We start from the raw sequence: 18,670 nt of genomic DNA, 5'->3' as shown, positions 1-18,670 counted from the left end.
GAGCACACAAAATTTCGCAAAAATCGCACCACCCATCTCCTAGATTTGGCGATTCTAAAAATTAGAGTAAGGGGGAGGGTCCGCCCCGCCCCTTCCCTCCTTGCATACCAAAAATTAATTGGAAATTTCAAGAAAATCGGTTTTGAGTCTATAAGGAACACACATACAAACCCAGAACCAAACACAAATTGATTTTTGTATACAAGATATTGTCGGGTGACTTGAAGATGTTGGAGATCAAGCAACGGTTCAGATTGGTTTCGACTTGGCAAAATCCAAGCCTAGATTTGGATTAAGTGGAAATCTACAATCACACTCACTTAGACGTTTTCGTCCATTGTGATCTCCACAGGAACAGAAAAAGCAAGATGCCTTCTAGTTCCTACCGTTGAGCCATGCGTATATTCACATAAGCTAATTAAGATAGGTTCTGAAAGAAATGTGAACCTAAAGTGGAACTCCTTGTGACTGCTAGTGCGGGATACACACACAGCAGATGTTCTATAGTCTCTTCTCCTTCGATGTCCTCACATTTTCTGCAAAAGTCGTTGCTTGCAGCTTTCAGTCTGTCAGCATGTTTTTCGATTAGACAGCGACCTGTCATGACGAACACAATGAATGAGACATCTGTACTAGCCAGTGACAGGAAAGCAATATACCTCTTTAAGTCCAGATAAGGCCACAGCGCCTTCCTTGTGACCATCTATCATTTGTTGTCCTTCGGGCCTGGTCCTGAAAACTTAGCTTACATGTCGCTAGAGGCATACCCACAGATTCCAGTTTCCCTGGAATGTGTAAGGTACTTCCTAGTCTCGTAAGCTTGTCCGCTTTACAATTCCCTGAGATATCTCTGTGGGCCGACACCCAGAACAGGTGAATTCTGCCATCTCGTTAAGAGATCTGCAATAGTCGACTGCGGAAATTCGTTCTCCAGGGATTTAATGACTGTCTGAGAAGATATTTATGCCAATCGTCGCTCACCACTTCTTTAATTGCAACGATCTCCGCTTGATACACACTGCAATGGTCGGGTAACCTTTTCGATATGACCAGTTCTAAATCTTTAGAGAACACCCCAAAACCCACCTGGTCATTTAGGTGGGTTTTGGGGTTTTATTACCAAGGATATCGTATTTCCAAACGGTTCGATCGGGAATAGTGGTACAATACTTTTTATCAAAAGGCGGCTCAGGTATGGTGTTATCCACACTGCCTGGAACATCGGACATTGTATTGTATCCAGGATAACACAGAGTCCGTAGCCGCCACATTACAAAGTTCCCTTAACCTCACGGCAGTGGTCGCAGCGATATGCCTAGCCACAATGTCCAGAGGCATTAGATGTAGCATTAAATTCAGTGCATCAGATGGTGTCGTCCTCAGTGCGGCTGTGATGCACAAACAAGCTATCCTTTGGATCCGGTTGAGTATTGAACAGTAGGTGGACTTTTGAAGCGCCGTCCACCAGATCACAACACCATATAGAATTATAGTTCTGACAACTGTAGTAAATACCCAATGCATGACGCGCGGTCTAAACACCAAACTTTTGCCAATGGCTTTCTTGCAGGTGTTTAGGCCAAGAGTTGCCTTTCTAACCCTCTCCAAAATTTTGGATTTGAAGTTCAATTTCCTGTCCAGCAAAAGAACCATGTATTTTGAGCTTTCTGTAAATGGAAAATTCTCTCCCCCCAACGAGACAGGTGCCACTGTAGGCAACTTCTCCTGCAGAAGAGAACTACTTCTGTCTTGCACGGATTTATACCTAGACCACTTTCGGTAGCCTTCTTCGCTGTTTGCACGTAGAGCTTCCTGAAATATATCTCTTAGAGTGCCGGGAAACTTTCCCCTAACCACAACTGCCACTTTTACACCTTCTCGAGAGACAATAATATATATTGATAATGGCTACATTTCAAAGTAGAGGAGTCAGTACACTTCCTCTGCTGACCCATCTTTTTAGATCCACAGATCGCAAGCCTGCCGTAATGCATCTTTCAGTAAGAAAGTTATTAATAATCTTTCTTACGGTAAAGTTGCTGCCTAAAAACTCCAACTCCTTCATCATTGACGTCGGTTTTACATTTTTGAAAGCACCTTCAACCTACCATTTTATATTCCTTGACAGCGAGAGAAACCTCTCTTGGTCTTTCCTTTTTCTCAAATGTGGATACAAACCTCCTCGCGAAATTACCTGGAAATTACCTTTAACATGTGTTAAAGGTAGCGAGTTAAAATGTGCCACGAGTTCACCTATAGATCAATAAAATGATATGTTAGGGTAATTCGACGCCCTCACAGCCCATCACCTGGAAAATCTGAAGAAATTTCTCTGAAAAACGAAGAAGAATAAAAACAGATTCCCCCTATTTGGACGACCCCCGCAAACGTTTTAAGGACCATGATTTGCGTATCTGCTCCTGGAATGTGGCAAAGAGATGCCATAAGACCCATGATTTGGCGATTTAATTTCCATATGATTACCTGCCTATTATTTTCTTATCAAACACTAGTAGTGACCAAGGTGGCGTATGTTTGTGGGCATAATATAGAATAATTATCATACGCACCCAGGGTCAATACATTTAAATATGGAAAAAAAAATTAACTAAACTTAACTCAAAAAGGGTAAAGTTGTGCACTTATACGACTGACCTAGTAATTGGTGCAATAGATATAGTTATGAACACGATATCTGAGTCACTGAAACACCATCCTCTAGGATGTACAGCATCCTGATATGTAGAGAGTAGATTGAGCATTGGGAGCGCCAGAAAGAAGAAGTTAGTATTGTTTGGGGGCCACCGTAGCGCAGAGGTTAGCATGTCCGCCAAATGACGCTGAACGCCTGGGTTCGAATCCTGGCGAGACCATCAGAAAACAAATTTTCAGCGGTGGTTTCCCCTCCTAATGCTGGCAACATTTGTGAGGTACTATGCCATGTAAAACTTCTCTGCAAAGAGGTGTCGCACTGTGGCACGCCGTTCGGACTCGACTATAAAAAGGAGGCCCCTTATCATTGAGCTTACACTTGAATTGGACTGCACTCATTGATAGGTGAGAAGTTTGCCCCTGTTCCTTAGTGGAATGTTCATGGGCAAAATTTGCAATTTTGCATTTTACATCCAAGATGTGAATTCCGGATTTGAGGTTTGCTTTTCTGCAATTTGTACCATCGCCAGGACAAGGCACTTTGTATGTCTAGGAAGGCGGCTAGGGTATACTGTTTTATTCCATGAACCTCTCGATAGTCCTCACAACTGTGCGTAGGTTCGTGTCTGTAGAATGTCTCTTTATGTAGACATATATAGGCTTGTGGATGTGTAGTCAGAGCTATCTATCTTTTATTTTTATCGCCATTTGGACTACTCAATAGCAACTTTGCCATCCTTCAGATAACCTTATAAGAGTTTGAAAATTTTTTCTTTAATACAAATTAAACAAATTTTATTGCAAAATTTTTATTTTTAAACCATTTTAATTTCAACTAAAACTGTATAACAAAGCTTTTCGATCCTAAAAATATTCGTATACATATATTCAACATAGAACTAAACATTTCACTGGTTATGTTCTTAGAGATACTTAAATGACCCAATCTTCGGTCCAATCCTCAGTCTTTGATATCGGTAAATTTAAATTTCAATGGAATGTTTGGCACATTAATCAAAACACACTTAAAGGCATTATCAGTGGGATAGTTAAACTCAACATGGAAATTGCGTATAAGACGAGCAATGCCCATTTCTAATTCCATCTCTACAACGCGACGGCCAATGCAGCTGCGTGAGCCAAATCCAAAGGGTAAATAAATAAAAGGACTACTAGGTTTTAGAGCCACCGGACACTCATTATCATTGCCTATGGGGGTCTCTTCCGCTTGTTGCGACGGTCTCAACCATCGTTCGGGCAGATATTGATTGCCACGAGGGTAATGTCTCTCATTCTTCATCAGCGATGTTGAGATCATAATAACTTGAGTTCCTTTGGGCACACGATAGCCTTGCAGCACAATATCATTAATGGGGACACGAGTATTGCCCAGCGTCAGGGGGTACATGCGCAAAGACTCCTTAATGCAGGCCTTCAAATAGGGCATATGATTAAAGACAGTCTCATCAAATTCGGAGTCCTTTTCGGGCAGAAGTTTGCGCACTTCTTCACGTAGTTTAGCTTGTTTATCAGGATTTTTGGCCAGACACAAGAGCAGGCCGGTGAAAGTGGATGAAGTCTGAAAACAAAAATTAAACAAACAGATTAAAATATGAAAGACAAAGAAGCATTCAAGGAAAAACAAGTAAAAGCGTGCCTAGTTCGCCCAGGCCAAAACTTATGGTTCGCATTTGTCAAGTTCTTTGCCCGGTATCTCTTTATGCGCAAACAAAAGGATAATGGATAAGAATTGTTATGCTATCCCTCTAGGGCGTAATTCTTATCCGATTTGGTTGAAATTTTGCACAATGGGATCTAGGAATAGGTTTATAACCTAAATAAATATAACCGGAATAGGTTTATAACCTGACATAGTTCCATGTCAGGTTATAAACCTATTCAGGCATGGATGTTAAAGACAATAGTAGATCCCATTGTGCAAAATTTCAACCAAATCGGATAAGAATTACGCCCTAGAGGGAGTAAAATGTAATATGGGGAGATCGGTTTGCATGGGAGCTATATGAGGTTATGGACCGATTCAGACCATATTTGGCACGTATATTGAAGGGCATAGAAGAAGTCACAGGGCAAAATTTCAGCTAAATTGGATCGGAGAATTACGACCTCTAGAGGCTCAAGTAGTAATATCGGTTTATATGGGATCTATATCAGGTTTAAACCCGATTCGAACCATACTTGGTACATCCATTAAATGTCATAGAAGACATCATTGTACAAAATGTCAGCCAAATCCGATATCAATTGCGCCCTCTAGAGGCTACAGAAGTCAAATCGGGAGATCGGTCTATATGGGAGCTATATGAGGTTCTGGGCCGGTTTGAACCATACTTGGCGCGTAAGTTGGAGGTCATTGCGGAATTCATTGTGCGAAATTTCAGTAGAATCGAATAAGAATTGCGCCCTCTAGAGGCTCAAGAAGTAAAATGGGGAGATCGGTTTATATGGGAGCTATATCGGGTTTGGACCGATTCGAACCGTACTTGGTACATTCATTAAATGTCACAGAAGGCGTCATTGCATAAAAATTTAAGCAATATCGGTTGAGAATTACGTCCTCTGGAGCCTCAAGAAGTAAAATCGGAAGATCGGTTTATGTGGGAGCTATGTGGACCGATTCGGACCATATTTGGCACGCTTGTTAGAGATCATGGATTCGGTGACTGTGCCAAATTTCTGCAAAATCTGATAAAAATTGCGCCCTCTAGAGGTTCAAGAAGTAAAATCGGGAGGTCGGTCTATATGGGAGCTATATCAGGTGTAAGACCGATTCGAACCACACTTGGTACATCTATTAAATGTCATAGAAGACGTCATAGTACAAAATTTCAGCCATATTTGATAAAAATTGCGCCCTCTAGAGGCTCAAGAATTCAAATCGGGAGGCCGGTCTATATGGGAGCTATATCAGGTTTTAGGCCTATTTGAACCATCCTTGGCACATAAGCTTGGAGCTCATTGGAGAGTCATTGTGCAAAATTTCAGTAAAATCGGATAAGAATTGCGCCCTCTTGAGTCCAGAAGTCAAATCTGGGGATCGGGGATGGGAGCTATATCCAAAAATGGACTGATATGGCCCATTTACAATCCCAACCCATCTTCACTAATAGGAAGTATTTGTGCAAAATTTCAACCGCTTAACTTTAGTGCTTCGAAATTTTTACGTATTTTCACGAAAAATTTCAGCGGTGGTTATCCCCTCCCATCGCTGGCGACATTTGTGAGGTACTATTTTTTTCACGTAATCAACATGCAGGGGATGTCCCCTATATATGCAGTGTATTGGGTTGGCAATTAGGAAAGTTAAGGGTTGGAGGGAGGAAAGAGGAAGTAGTGTTTATTGATATTCGTCTTAAATTTCTGAACATCAATGTCGGTGGGAAAGACATTAGCCGGAAGTCGATTCCACATAAGAATGGTTCGGCCGAAAAATTAATTTTCTCGGTAATGCATGAATCGGTCGACTGGCCAACAATTACAAAACGGGTGGGAGTATTCCTTGTATTCCTGGTTATCATCCTAACTCCAGGGATAAGAAAACGAATATCCCTGGAACACACGCCATGAAAATAACGATAGAGCAATACAACGCTACCCACATTATGAGAAGCAATAGATGTTTAAGAGAAGCAATAGAGTTGGATACTCGACTGTCCCTAATCAACACCATCGCTCTCCGTTGAAGCCGGTCAAGTAGCTCCAAGGATGGTTTTGAGCTTCTTCCCATATATGAGAGTAATATTCCATCCTCGGCCTGATGTAAGTAGTATAGAGTATAGATATTGAGAAGATCAGAAGAGGTGCAATACTTTCTGCACCGCTTAAGAAGCCCAAACACTTGAATGCTTCTTTCGAAACTTCGAATATGGGTTTTGAGCAATGGTCATCACATTTTATCTTCATGCCCAGAACATCAAGATCATCTGACTGCTCAATATCAATACCGTCGATAGATATCGTCGATTGTAGTGGGTCAGTGAATCGCTTGTGAGACAAGAAATAGCACTGCGCGTCTTCTGTGCGTTAAAGTCTACTCTGTTCATTCTACCCCACTCGGAAACGGCCAACAAATCCTGGGAGAGCATTTGATCCATAATGCGCCTCCTGCCACAATTTCTTGAGGACTGTGCCTATGGTCGAATGAATAGGAATGACACAAACTACTGTCATCGGCAAATGAGTAGACTGGATTCGAAATCTGACCAAATAGATTGTCAATGAAAATAATAAAAGGGAAAGGACGGAGCCTTGTGGCACATCTGCTGTCAATGTATACTCATCGAATGAGAACGGCGAACATTTCTGCGGCATATTCTGAAAACCAAGTTTAAACCTTTTACATACCGTATCTACACCAGCCATCAGCATATCCATGGCCATAACCATGGCAATTTTCTTATCGATCTTCACCAATTTCTCCAGCACACTTTTCTCACTTTCTGGTTTTTCGGGTAAATCCATTTTCTGTTCACTCTCAATGCGTTCAATGGCCTCTTCAATGTATTTTTTCGTTATCTCTGTTATGTGATCCAAACTCTCGGTGACCTTTTTCATGGTAGGCGTTGTATAGTATTTCCATATGGATGGTTTAAGTTCCAACTCCATTGAGTAGACAAAAAGCTCAGTTAAGGATTTGAATAAGAGTTTTGCTTCGGGGTTATCACGATTTCTTCCAATGAGACCTAATTGTTTGTCCAAAGCCACCACAGATACTGATTCCAGGGTCCAACGATTCATTTCCTCCTCGAAATTGCGGGGTACTTCAAGAGAGTGGGGATCACGTATTTCGCGTATTCTATGTGATGAGGGGAAGATGAAAGAATTGTTATATTGGGTTGCCCAAAAAGTAATTGCGGATTTTTCATATAATCACAATCAACCAATTTTTTCACAGCTTGTGACTCTGTAATTGCATTCTTTCTTCTGTCAGTTATCAGCTGTTACTTTTAGCTTGCTTTAGAAAAAAGTGTAAAAAAAGTATATTTGATTAAAGTTCATTCTAAGTTTTATTAAAAATGCATTTACTTTCTTTTAAAAAATCCGCAATTACTTTTTGGGCAACCCAATATTTCAAACCGTTGAACTGAAAAAGTCACTCCAAATTCAGTCATTTCCATTTTTTATATTTGTTACTTATTACTGTTGCTCTAAATTTGAATATTTACCTTTCCATGAACTCCTTATTCACCTGCGACATTTTGTGAAAATATACCCGTACATTTTTGGGCTGCATAAGAATGGGGTTAACGGCTGAGCGAAATGATCCCCACTTTTCACCTTGCCTATGAAAAAAAAAATGTTCTTAAAATATTTTCAAAATTTTTGTACGAAAATTCCATTAAAGAATATAGAAAAAAAAATTCTGTCGTATCAATGAGGCCTTGCTCGAACGGCGTCCTGCAGGGGGGATTCATTTTTTACAGAGAAGTTTTACATAGCTAAGGGGTCATTGAATAGACACCAACATGCCCAAACTAATAACAGTAACCTTTCAGCCAGTAGAGCAAATAGGGAATAATAGGCATCATGCCCCTAAAGATTGTCAGCCCAGATTTTGTACTCCTGTATCTAATTTCGAACGGATTTTTCCATATGCACTTCCCAAAGAAACATCTGGGGCAAATTTCAAGCCGATTTGCCTTATTATGCAATTATTGATATTCATTATCTCACGTTGAAATATACATTTCCAGTATAACTTTTGTAAATGGGTCACTCTGGTCGTTCTCTGGTTATTGACCCTGTTTTTGGAATACACTGCTAATTTTGTTAAGGTTTCCTGTTTAAATAATTGCTTATCACAAAATGAAAGAAATATATTTTCAGATTTTCGCATGAATGCTGTAAACATTTCTTATCAAATAATTTGTCCAAGAAGAAAGAATTGATTATCTTCACAGAGGTAAAATTAATTCCTTTAAAAAGAATTATTACATATGAAAATTTTTAACAAAATAAGGAAAATTATTGTTTTCATATACTTAAGAAAAAATCGTGAATTATGGATGTTGCATGTCATGGGAGAACTTCAAATGAGAGATAAGGACCAATTTGGCCCATTTACATCCCAATGAAGCCTGAATAGAAGTATTTGTGCAGAAATGTATGACTAACAGGATGACTTTAAGTTTAAAATTCCGTTTTGAGACATTACAGGCAGAAAAATGAATATCGGATGAAAGGGGTTTTCCATAGGCTCTTGGATCTTACTTTCTTTTCATTGGTGCTCTTTATTTATTTTTACTAGCTGAACCTGGCCCGCTCCGCCTTCTTTTACTTTATATGAAACAAAACTATCTTTGCAAATTTCTTTTCAACAATTAAAGAGCTTTTAGTAAAAAACCATGCTCTACTCCCAAATACCTGCCATTTGAGCCCCATATTGCCATGATCGATAAATATAAATCCGATTTAGAGGATTTTTCGGATGTTAGGTGGTCCCCCAGACCCTTAGCCTTGAAAAAAATATAAGCAGAGTGATCTTCTTTCAAATACCATGTATACCAATATTGCCATGGAGCGTCCCATGGATGAAACGTCCCCCAAACACTTGGCCACAAAAAAGGGTTATCAAATTCGTTTTCTAATCTCAAATACTTTTTATTTGAGCCCCATATTGCCATGATCGGTAAATTTGTACTCACTCTAACTACTAACCGCCCCTTCCCCAAAACGCCCCCGGGGAAGGGGCGGTGTCCCAAATACATGGTCTCACATTTGGATATCACATTTGTATTCTACTCCCAAATACTTTTATTCGAGGCCAATACCCCCCGCAAATATGTCCCGAATGTGGGACATATTCATTGGAAATGGTTGGTAAATATGTACGATTAAGAGGTGTTTTGGGGAGCGGGTGGTACCCCAATCACTTTGTCGTGAAAATATATCAGCATCGTGCTCTACTCTAAAATATCATTAATTTGATCAAATTTGGTATCAAATTTGTTTTCTTATTGCAAAAGTCAGAAAATATGTCCGGTTTGGGGTATGGGACCTAAAAGCTATCAATATCGAACTCCACTCTCTTAAGGTCCATACTGTCATGGTGAGCAAATACGTCCTATTTGGGGATTGTTATGGGGGAAGGGGCGGCCACTCATTGATTTGCCCTGAAAATATATATATTAGGTTGCCCAAAAAGTAATTGCGGATTTTTCATATAGTCGGCGTTGACAAATTTTTTCACAGATTGTGACTCTGTAATTGCATTCTTTCTTCTGTCAGTTATCAGCTGTTACTTTTAGAAAAAAAGTGTAAAAAAGTATATTTGATTAAAAATGCATTTACTTTCTTTTAAAAAATCCGCAATTACTTTTTGGGCAACCCAATAATAGATTCGTGTTCCACTCTAAAATACCTCTTCCTCTCCATATTGCAATAGTCAGCAAATACTTCCTATTTGGGTGATGTTATGGGGGTGAGGTGGCGCCATAGACACTTTTCCCGAATATTGATATCAAATTCCTGCTTTACTCCCAAAGACCTTTCACTTGAGCCCCATATTGCTTTGTCCTCTTTGGGTTTTTTTTTTTTGAAGACGGGTGGCCACCCCAAAACACTTGGTCCCGCATTTGGATATCACATTCGTATTCCATATAGTCATGGTCAGTAAATAAGTCCTGTTTGGGGGGTGTTTTGGGGAAGGGGTAGACCCCAGAATCTTGGTTCCGCATTTGGATGTCAAATTCGTATTCTACTCGCAAATACCTGTCATTTAAGTCCCATATTGCCATGGTCGGAAAATATGTCCGATTTAGGTGTGTTTGGGTCCGAAAATTGGATATCAGATATGTTTTCTAATCTTAAATACCTTTCATATGAGTCACATATTGTTGTGATTGGTCTATATATATATTTGATAGATATTGGGGTGGGGCGTCCCCCCTAAGTACCCCATCCGTAATTTGGATACCAAACTTTTGTTTTTAGGTTACTTTAAGAGTTCAAACAAAATTTCGCTTAAATCGCACCACCCATCTCCGAAATCTGGCGTTTCTGAAAATAAGGATAAGGGGAGGGTCCGCCCATCTATCTAAAACGATCTAGCCATGTCCGTTCGTCTGTTGAAATCATGCTACAGTCTTTGAAAATAGAGATATTGAGCTGAAACTTTGCACAGATTCTTTTTTTGTCCACAAGCAGCTAAAGTTCAAAGATGGGTTATATCGGACTATATCTTGATATGGCCCCCATATAGACCGATTCGCCGAATTAGGGTCTTCGATCCATAAAATCCACATATATTTTCCGATTTCGCTGAAATTTAGGACAGTGAGTTGTGTTAGGCCCATCGACATCTTTCTTCAATTTGGCCCAGATCGGTCCAGATTTGGATATAGCCCCCATATAGACCGATCCGCCGATTTAGGGTCTTAGGCCCATAAAAACCACATTTATATCCGATTTTGTTGAAATTTGGGACAGTGAGTTGTGTTAGGCTCTTCGATATTCTTCTTCAATTTGGCTCAGATCGGTTCCGATTTGGATATAGCTGCCATAAAGACCGATCTCTTGATTTAAGGTTTTGGGGCCATAAAAGGCGCATTTATTGTTTGATTTCGCCGAAATTTGGAACAATGAGTAAAGTTAGGCCCCTCGACATATTTCTGCAATCTGGCCCAGATCGGTTCAAATTTGGATACAGCTGCCATATAGACCGATTTCTCGATTTAAGGTTTTGGGGCCATCAAAGGCGCAATTATTGTCCGATGTTGCCGAAATTTGGGACAGTGAGTTGTGCTAGGCCCTTCGATTTCCTTCTTCAATATAGTCTAGATCGGTCCAGATTTGAATATAGCTGCTATATGGACCGATATCTCGATTTAAGGTTTTGGAGCCATACCAGGCGCATTTATTGTCCGATTTCGCCGAAAGTTGGGACAGTGATTTGTGTTAGGCCCTTCGACATTGTTCTTCAATCTAGTCCTTCCGTTAGCAATTTGCAAATTTTGGCCATGAATTTGTGTTTGTTTGTTCCGTATAGAATCACAAACTGCTGCTTGAAATTTTCATAGATTGTGTAGATTGGTCTGGAGGGAAACATAGGCTATACAATTTTTTGATATCGACAGGGGGTTCGGACCCTCCCCCTTACCACAAAGGTACTACCCAAAAATAAATATGTACCGGTCAGGACAATATGGGACTCAAATGAAGGTATTCGGGAGTAGATTACGAATATAGTCAGGAAGAAAGAATAGGCTTTATAATTTGTTGATATCGGAAGGGGCGGTCCCTCCCCAGTCACCATCCCTCCCCCACCACCACCACCATTGGATCGATAAGGAGAATATGGGCATCAAATGAAAGGTTTTGAATAGTAGAATACGAATTTAGTATTTAAAATTGGTTCCAAGTACTCAGGAATTCGCCCTAACCTTAAAACTTCTAAAAGCAGACAAATTGAACGTCCATATCAATATGAGGCTCAAATGAAATGTATTCGGGAGTAGATTACGAATCTAGCATACAAAGTCAGATGGAAGTGCAAAGTGTCGAGGGTCAGCCCAATCCCCAAAAAACGACCCAAATGGGCATATGACCCATCATGACTATATGATACTCAGTTTATTTGCTCGTTTCGTAGAATCAAAAATGTTGAAATCACGATAAAGGTAGAATGCATAAAGCTAGCCACTTGAAATTTTGCACAGATACATCTTATTGATCTTCCGATTTTATACATTTAGCCCCTGTAAGCCCAATTGTTATCCGATTGGGCTGAAATTTAGCATGTAGTGTTCTATTAGAACTTCCCATATCCGTGCCAAGCACCGTTCAAAACGTTCTATTACCTGATATAACTTCCATATAACCCGATTTGACATCTTGAGCCCCTGCAGTCCGTAATTTTTGTCCGATTTGGCTAAAAATTGAGCATGTAGTGTTCTGTTACGACTTCCGACAACTGTGTCAAGTGCGGTTGAAATCGGCATATAACCTGGTTTAACTCCCATATGAACCGACCTCTCGATTTCACGTCTGGATCCCCTGGAAGTCACAATTTTTGTCCAATTTGGCTAAAATTCTGTAAAGACTCCCAACAATTGCGCCAAATACGGTTTAAATTGGTTTTTATCCTGATGAAGTTCCCATATAAACCGATCTCTCGATTATCCTTGTGCGGTGCCTAAAAGCTTTTGGTTCCTAGAAGATTTGAATGTAGAAGAAAATTATTCCTTTCAACTAATTTCATTTTGTGTGAATTTTACACAGAATCCATGGTGGTGAGTTTCAAAGATACGGCCAGGCTAAACTTAGCACGTTTTTACTTGTTCAAATTTAAATCTCAATCGGTCAGCACTTAATGATATGACAAAAATTACAAATTTATTTACTTACGTTCCCGATAATCCCTCCACACCTTGAAAGAAATCCTTACGTATGACATGGCGATAATGATAGAGTATCTCCATACCCGGTCTTGTAGGCCAAACACCCTCATTGCGATAGACTTTTTCAAAATCCTGAGGATCATGGCAAAGCACAGTATCAGGTTTGCCAAACACACCCTTTACCAGGCCAATTGCCCCCAGATCTTCTTTAAAGGCCAACATAAGTTGGGCAGAATCGAGACCATGATATGTGCCGCCGGGTAAAAAATTTCGTAATAATTTCAAAGGGCTAATGGTAGGCATTTCATCTAAGGGTTTTGCGCGACGCCATTCCTCTTTGGCAATTGTGTTCTCTTCAACGGTGGGGGCCTTAGGTTGAGTTGGAATGCGGCCCTGAAAATTCAAATGAGAATGTAATGATGATGATGTTGTTTTTGTTTATATTCATAACGTCATAGATGTAATTCATTGTTTGTTTTGCATTTCTTTAGCTTTTTAGATAGTTTTAGATAAATTTACTCACATCTTGTTGTTGCTGATGAGTTTGTTGTTGATATTCATATTGTTGACGACTGACACTTGTTGCTATAGATTGCCTCCATAGTTTATTAGTTAACTTTGCTACATTTTTCACTGTCAACCCGCATTTGTTTATTTTCAACATTTTTTCTTTTGTTTTTTGCGGTGCCCGTTGTAATTTGTACCCTCTAGTCCAAGTTGACAATTCAAATTACACTGAGTACATTCGAACCATTTGTGTACATATGAAAGTTCGCCTATGAGCAGATTTTAGCCGAGTATTGTTCGTATTCATTGCTTCCTCATTGCCTTATGTCGTCTATGTTGTCAACAATACGATAATACGAGAGAGAAGCTGAGAAAGCCAGAGGCAATCGACAGATTCAGTATACCTACTTGTTTTAGTTTTGCGTCATAGCAAGAGGGGAAGATCTCAATTACACTCAGAGAGCTTTTTTGCCGATGTTTGAGAAGGCATAAATCGCTTTTTCTGCTAGAACCCATGTGATGTAAAGTGAACATATTACAGAGTGCTGCTAAATGTTTGACAGTGTGTGTGCGTAGATTAAGAATATTTACATAGATATTCATGTTAAACAGAATGGAGCTTTTTTCGATTCCCCTGAAGGGCTGCTATTGCTGTACATAAGAGGGCTTCTATATGAATTTCTAGTCTAATAATGACAAGTAAAAGCGTGCTAAGTTCGGACGGGCGGATTCTTGGGAACCCACCACCATGGATTCTGCTACTTCTAGGAATCGAACAAGGATGATCGAGAGACCAGTTTACATGGGAGCAATCTCAGGTTATAGGCATATGTAGACCATATTTTTAAAAGAAAGTAAATGCATTTTTAATAAAACTTAGAATGAACTTTAATCAAATATATGTAATTGCCATTTTGTTCGATAACCTTTTGCCATCTTCCTGGCAAATTTAGTATTCCACGCTCATAGAACTTCTGGCCTTTATCTGCAAAAAACTGAACCAAGTGCCATGTTATAGCCTCATCATTGCCGAAAGTTTTACCATTTAAGGAGTTCTGCAAAGATCGAAATAACTGGTAGTCTGATGGTGCAAGGTCAGGGCTATATGGTGGATGCATCAAAAGTTCCCAGCCAAGCTCACTCAGTTTTTGGCGAGTGACCAAAGATGTGTGCGGTCTAGCGTTGTCCTGGTGGAATATGACACCTTTACGATTGACCAATTCTGGTCGCTTCTCCTTGATGGCTCTATTCAATTTGTCCAATTGTTGACAATAAACATCCGAATTAATCGTTTGGTTCCTTGGAAGCAGCTCAAAATATACCACACCCTTCCAATCCCACCAAACAGACAGCATAACCTTCTTTTGGTGGATATCAGCCTTTGAAGTGATTTGAGCTGGTTCACCATGCTTGGACCATGATCGTTTTCGACTAACGTTATTGTAAACAATCCATTTTTCATCTCCAATTATGATTCGTTTTAAAAACGGATCGAATTCATTGCGTTTAAGGTGCATATAGGGGCATAAGGTGCACAAGCGTTGATTCGGTTTGTTAAATGAATTTCTTTCAATACATGTGGTACCCAAATATCAAGCTTTTTCACCAGTCCAAGACTTTTTATGTGATAATGAACGGTTGATTTTGGTATATTTAACTTCTCTCCTATCTCACGCTCAGTTACATGACGATCCAATTCGATTAATGCTTAAAATTTGCTTAAAATTTGTCAACGCCGACTATATGAAAAATCAGCAATTACTTTTTGGGCAACCCAATATATCAGGTCATAGACCGATTTGGACCGTTCATGACACAGTTGTTGAAAGTCACAACAGAACACTACATGAAAAATTTGAGACAAATCGGACGAAAATTGCGGCTTCCAGGGGCTCAAGAAGTCAAATCAGGAAATGGGTTTATATGGGAGCTATATCAGGTTAGAGACCAGGGTCTCAAGAAGTCAAATCGGGAAATCGGTTAATATGGTAGCTATATCAGATCATAGACCGATTTGGACCGTACATGACACAGTTGTTGAAAGTCATAATGGAACACTACATGCAAAATTTCAGACAAATCGGACAAAACTTGGGGCTTCCAGGGCTTAAAAAGTCAAATCGAGATTCGGTTTTATGAGAGCTATATCAGGTTGTAGACCGATTTGTACCGTACTTGGCAAAGTTGTTGGAAGTCATAACAAAACACTACATGCTCCAATTTAGCCAAATCGGACCAAAATTGCGGCTTCCAGGGGCTCAAGAAGTCAAATCAGGAAATGGGTTTATATGGGAGCTATATCAGGTTAAAGACCCATTCGGACCGTACTTGGCACAGTTGTTGGAAGTCAAAACAGAACACTGCATGCAAAATTTCAGCCAAATCTGACAAAAATTGTTATATGGGAGCTATACGAGGTTATAGACCGATTCGAACCGTACTTGGCAAAGTTGTTGGAACTCATAACAGAACACTACATGCAAAATTTCAGCCAAATGAGATAAAAATGGCGGCTTTCAGAGGCTCAAGAAGTCAAATGTTACAAATGGGAATGAGTCGATTAGTATACCCCCATCCTGTGGTGAAAAGTATAAAAATGCAAATTTGATTTTGCTAGACAATATTAAAGTTTCCAATGGCAATGTCAGAATGCACCTGGTAACACTGAGTGTCGCCTAGGCCAGTAACTTATACAGTAGCCCTTGTACATAAGACTCATATGTCATTGAATATAAATTCGGCATTAAACTGCAACAGAGATATGCAGCGTTCGAATGCAACTCATGCCTCAACGCATCATGTTTTAATCTTTGAATGACTCAAACAGAATATATCTATGTATTGAAAACAACGCTACTTGAATGAACACACAAACACACGACGTTTAGAGTGGTGGGTTTTTTTTTTTTTGTATGTTACCGCATGTTGCTTGTGAGTGACGTTAATTTAGCTTTTTTGCCTTTTTGGATGTCGAGTACATGATTCTGAGTGCGAGTTAAAAAAATGCAGAAACATCCAAACCAACGCTAAATTGTCATAAAATCTTATTTTGTATGTACTCGTAAGAGGCTGAACCGAAAGTTGTCATAAAAATCTTATTTTTCATGAGCTCATGAACGGGTAAACCGGGTTTCTTGAATATTTTACAGATCATGTGGAATGATAACATGATCTAAGAATGGTAATTAATTTTTTGTAATTTTGCCCTTTTTAAATTGCCACTGGGTAAAGAGATTTAAGCGAATTTTTCGGATGGGTCGATTTTCTTACCCAAAAAAATTATTCCAAATTTATATGTGGTCATGTATATGAAAGGCCGGTCCACCCACACATCATCCTAACCTAAACATAATTGTTTATAACCTTTTATTAACCGATTTCCCTAAAATGTACTTCCTTTTCAAAAATCTCAACGGTAACCCTGTTTTAAACTATCAACAAAACTACCAAGATAACAATTTTCCATCCCTGACCGTTTCTATAGCAACACCGCAACACCATCACTATGATTTGATTGAATGCTTATACTTTTTTGTGCTATTTCAGGTGTTAGCTGTCTCTCTACTGCTCTCATTCTTTTATACCTAACAACGCCTTTGACGAAATGGATGAAGGCGAACGATGTTACACGTCGAATCATTCAAACGAACAAACATCCAAACGTGCAAATGAGTGTCATGACTTTATTCATATGCCTCATGAGAGTGTGCCGAGCGCTGTTGCTGAGTTGATCTCAGTTTGCGTTATGTGTTGACATGTGCAAGCACACAGTCATAAATTTAGCAGCACTTTGTAGCTAAAATACACTCAAATATTCAAAGATCTCTTACAAGGTTACGAAGGAGTAATGCATATCGATTCGCCTTACAGTGGTGAGTTGATTGAAGTTCATCGGTCAAAATTCCATGATTTTAGTCATATTTCATATCTCTTAAGGATATATCAAACGACCGAGTTTAAATCCTGCCTACGATAATACCTTAAAACTTTTGTCAGCGGTGTTTATCCCCTAAATAAATGCCGGCAACATTTGTGATCATTTCAGTCATATACAGCTTCCCAAGAAAGATGTTTCACTTTTCAATGGCACCCCGCACAATGGGATAAAATCGAAAAAAAGCTAGTAATAAATATGCCATTTGAGAAGGGATTGAGATAACTCTTTGATATGAAGATTGCCCAAAAAGTAATTGCGGATTTTTTAAAAGAAAGTAAATGTATTTTTAATAAGACTTTGAATGAACTTTAATCTAATATACTTTTTTACACTTTTTTTCTAAAGCAAGCTAAAAGTAACAGCTGATAACTGACAGAAGAAAGAATGCAATTACAGAGTCACAAGCTGTGAAAAAATTTATCAATGCCGACTATATGAAAAATCCGCAATTACTTTTTGGGCAAACCAATATTATAGAGATCATGTGCAAAATTCCATGGCACTAGATGGGCGTCTCTTGGTGGCACCCTAAAGTTGGTCACCTGCTTCCGCATTCGATAATTCAGTTAAGAGTCATACAGTTTCAAATTTGGCACAGACATCTTTTTTGACCTAGAGACGAAGCCAAAAAATAAATGGCAAAATAAAAAATCCTATAAGAAATTGGAAGAAATCGCTTCAGATTTGGATTTGGCTCCCATATATATGTTCGTCCGATTTGCACTATACTGCAATAGTATTGTCATTTTTGAACCGATTCTCACAAAATTTAACACAAGAGAGTATCTTATATGTTTAAAATTATTGACGTATTTGATAGAAATCGGTTCAGATACAAATATAGCTCCCGTATATATATACTGCCCGATTTCAACTTCTAGAGCATTTGCAAGCGCATGTATCTACCTATCTTCTCAAAACTTTGCACTACGCTTTCTTCTACGAATATCACGAAAAATTCGGATTTTAGATCGAATCGGTTCAGATTTGGATATAGCTCATATATATATGTTCGCCCGTTTTGGACTAATACTGCAATAGCATCGTCATCTGTGAACCGATTCACATAAAATTTGGCACAAAAGGATTTCCTTTTGATTCCCGAAATTGCTGTTGAATTTCATATAAAATCGGTTCATATTCAGATAATGGCCCCATATAATATCACCCGATTTTCACTTTTAAAGCCTTTCTCACCCTATTTCTTAACAGATTT

At 39.2% G+C, this 18,670-nt stretch overlaps 1 protein-coding gene and 1 long non-coding RNA gene across 4 annotated transcripts in view; one reads left to right on the top strand and one right to left on the bottom strand.

The window, feature by feature from the left end:
* LOC131995155 (uncharacterized) overlaps positions 1–18,670 on the top strand; it is a 39,681-nt gene that overhangs the window by 9,100 nt on the left and 11,911 nt on the right. The gene's annotated exons all lie outside the window — the stretch shown is intronic.
* On the bottom strand, positions 3,446–13,819 carry LOC106087117 (cytochrome P450 CYP12A2). The gene is made up of 5 exons (XM_059363269.1): positions 13,534–13,819; positions 13,018–13,403; positions 7,839–7,955; positions 7,018–7,468; positions 3,446–4,231 (listed from the first exon to the last, which is right to left on the bottom strand). Exons 1-5 carry the CDS (start codon positions 13,672–13,674, stop codon positions 3,614–3,616), a joined length of 1,713 nt encoding a protein of 570 aa, XP_059219252.1. The 5' UTR covers positions 13,675–13,819; the 3' UTR covers positions 3,446–3,613.

The sequence above is a fragment of the Stomoxys calcitrans genome, chromosome 2 (genome assembly GCF_963082655.1).
Source record: "Stomoxys calcitrans chromosome 2, idStoCalc2.1, whole genome shotgun sequence".
In the NCBI taxonomy this organism is placed as follows: Eukaryota; Metazoa; Arthropoda; class Insecta; order Diptera; family Muscidae; genus Stomoxys; species Stomoxys calcitrans.
Note: the sequence above shows the minus strand (reverse complement) of the source record. Positions and strands in the feature narration are given on the sequence as shown.

Coding starts and splice junctions, on each gene's coding strand:
- LOC106087117 (XM_059363269.1), bottom strand. CDS start 13,674: ATGTTGAAAATAAACAAATGCGGGTTGACAGTGAAAAATGTAGCAAAG. Junction 7,956..13,017: donor GTGGAGGGATTATCGGGAAC/GTAAGTAAATAA, acceptor TTTTTTTCATAG/GCAAGGTGAAAAGTGGGGAT. Junction 4,232..7,017: donor TGATGGCTGGTGTAGATACG/GTATGTAAAAGG, acceptor TTTTGTTTTCAG/ACTTCATCCACTTTCACCGG.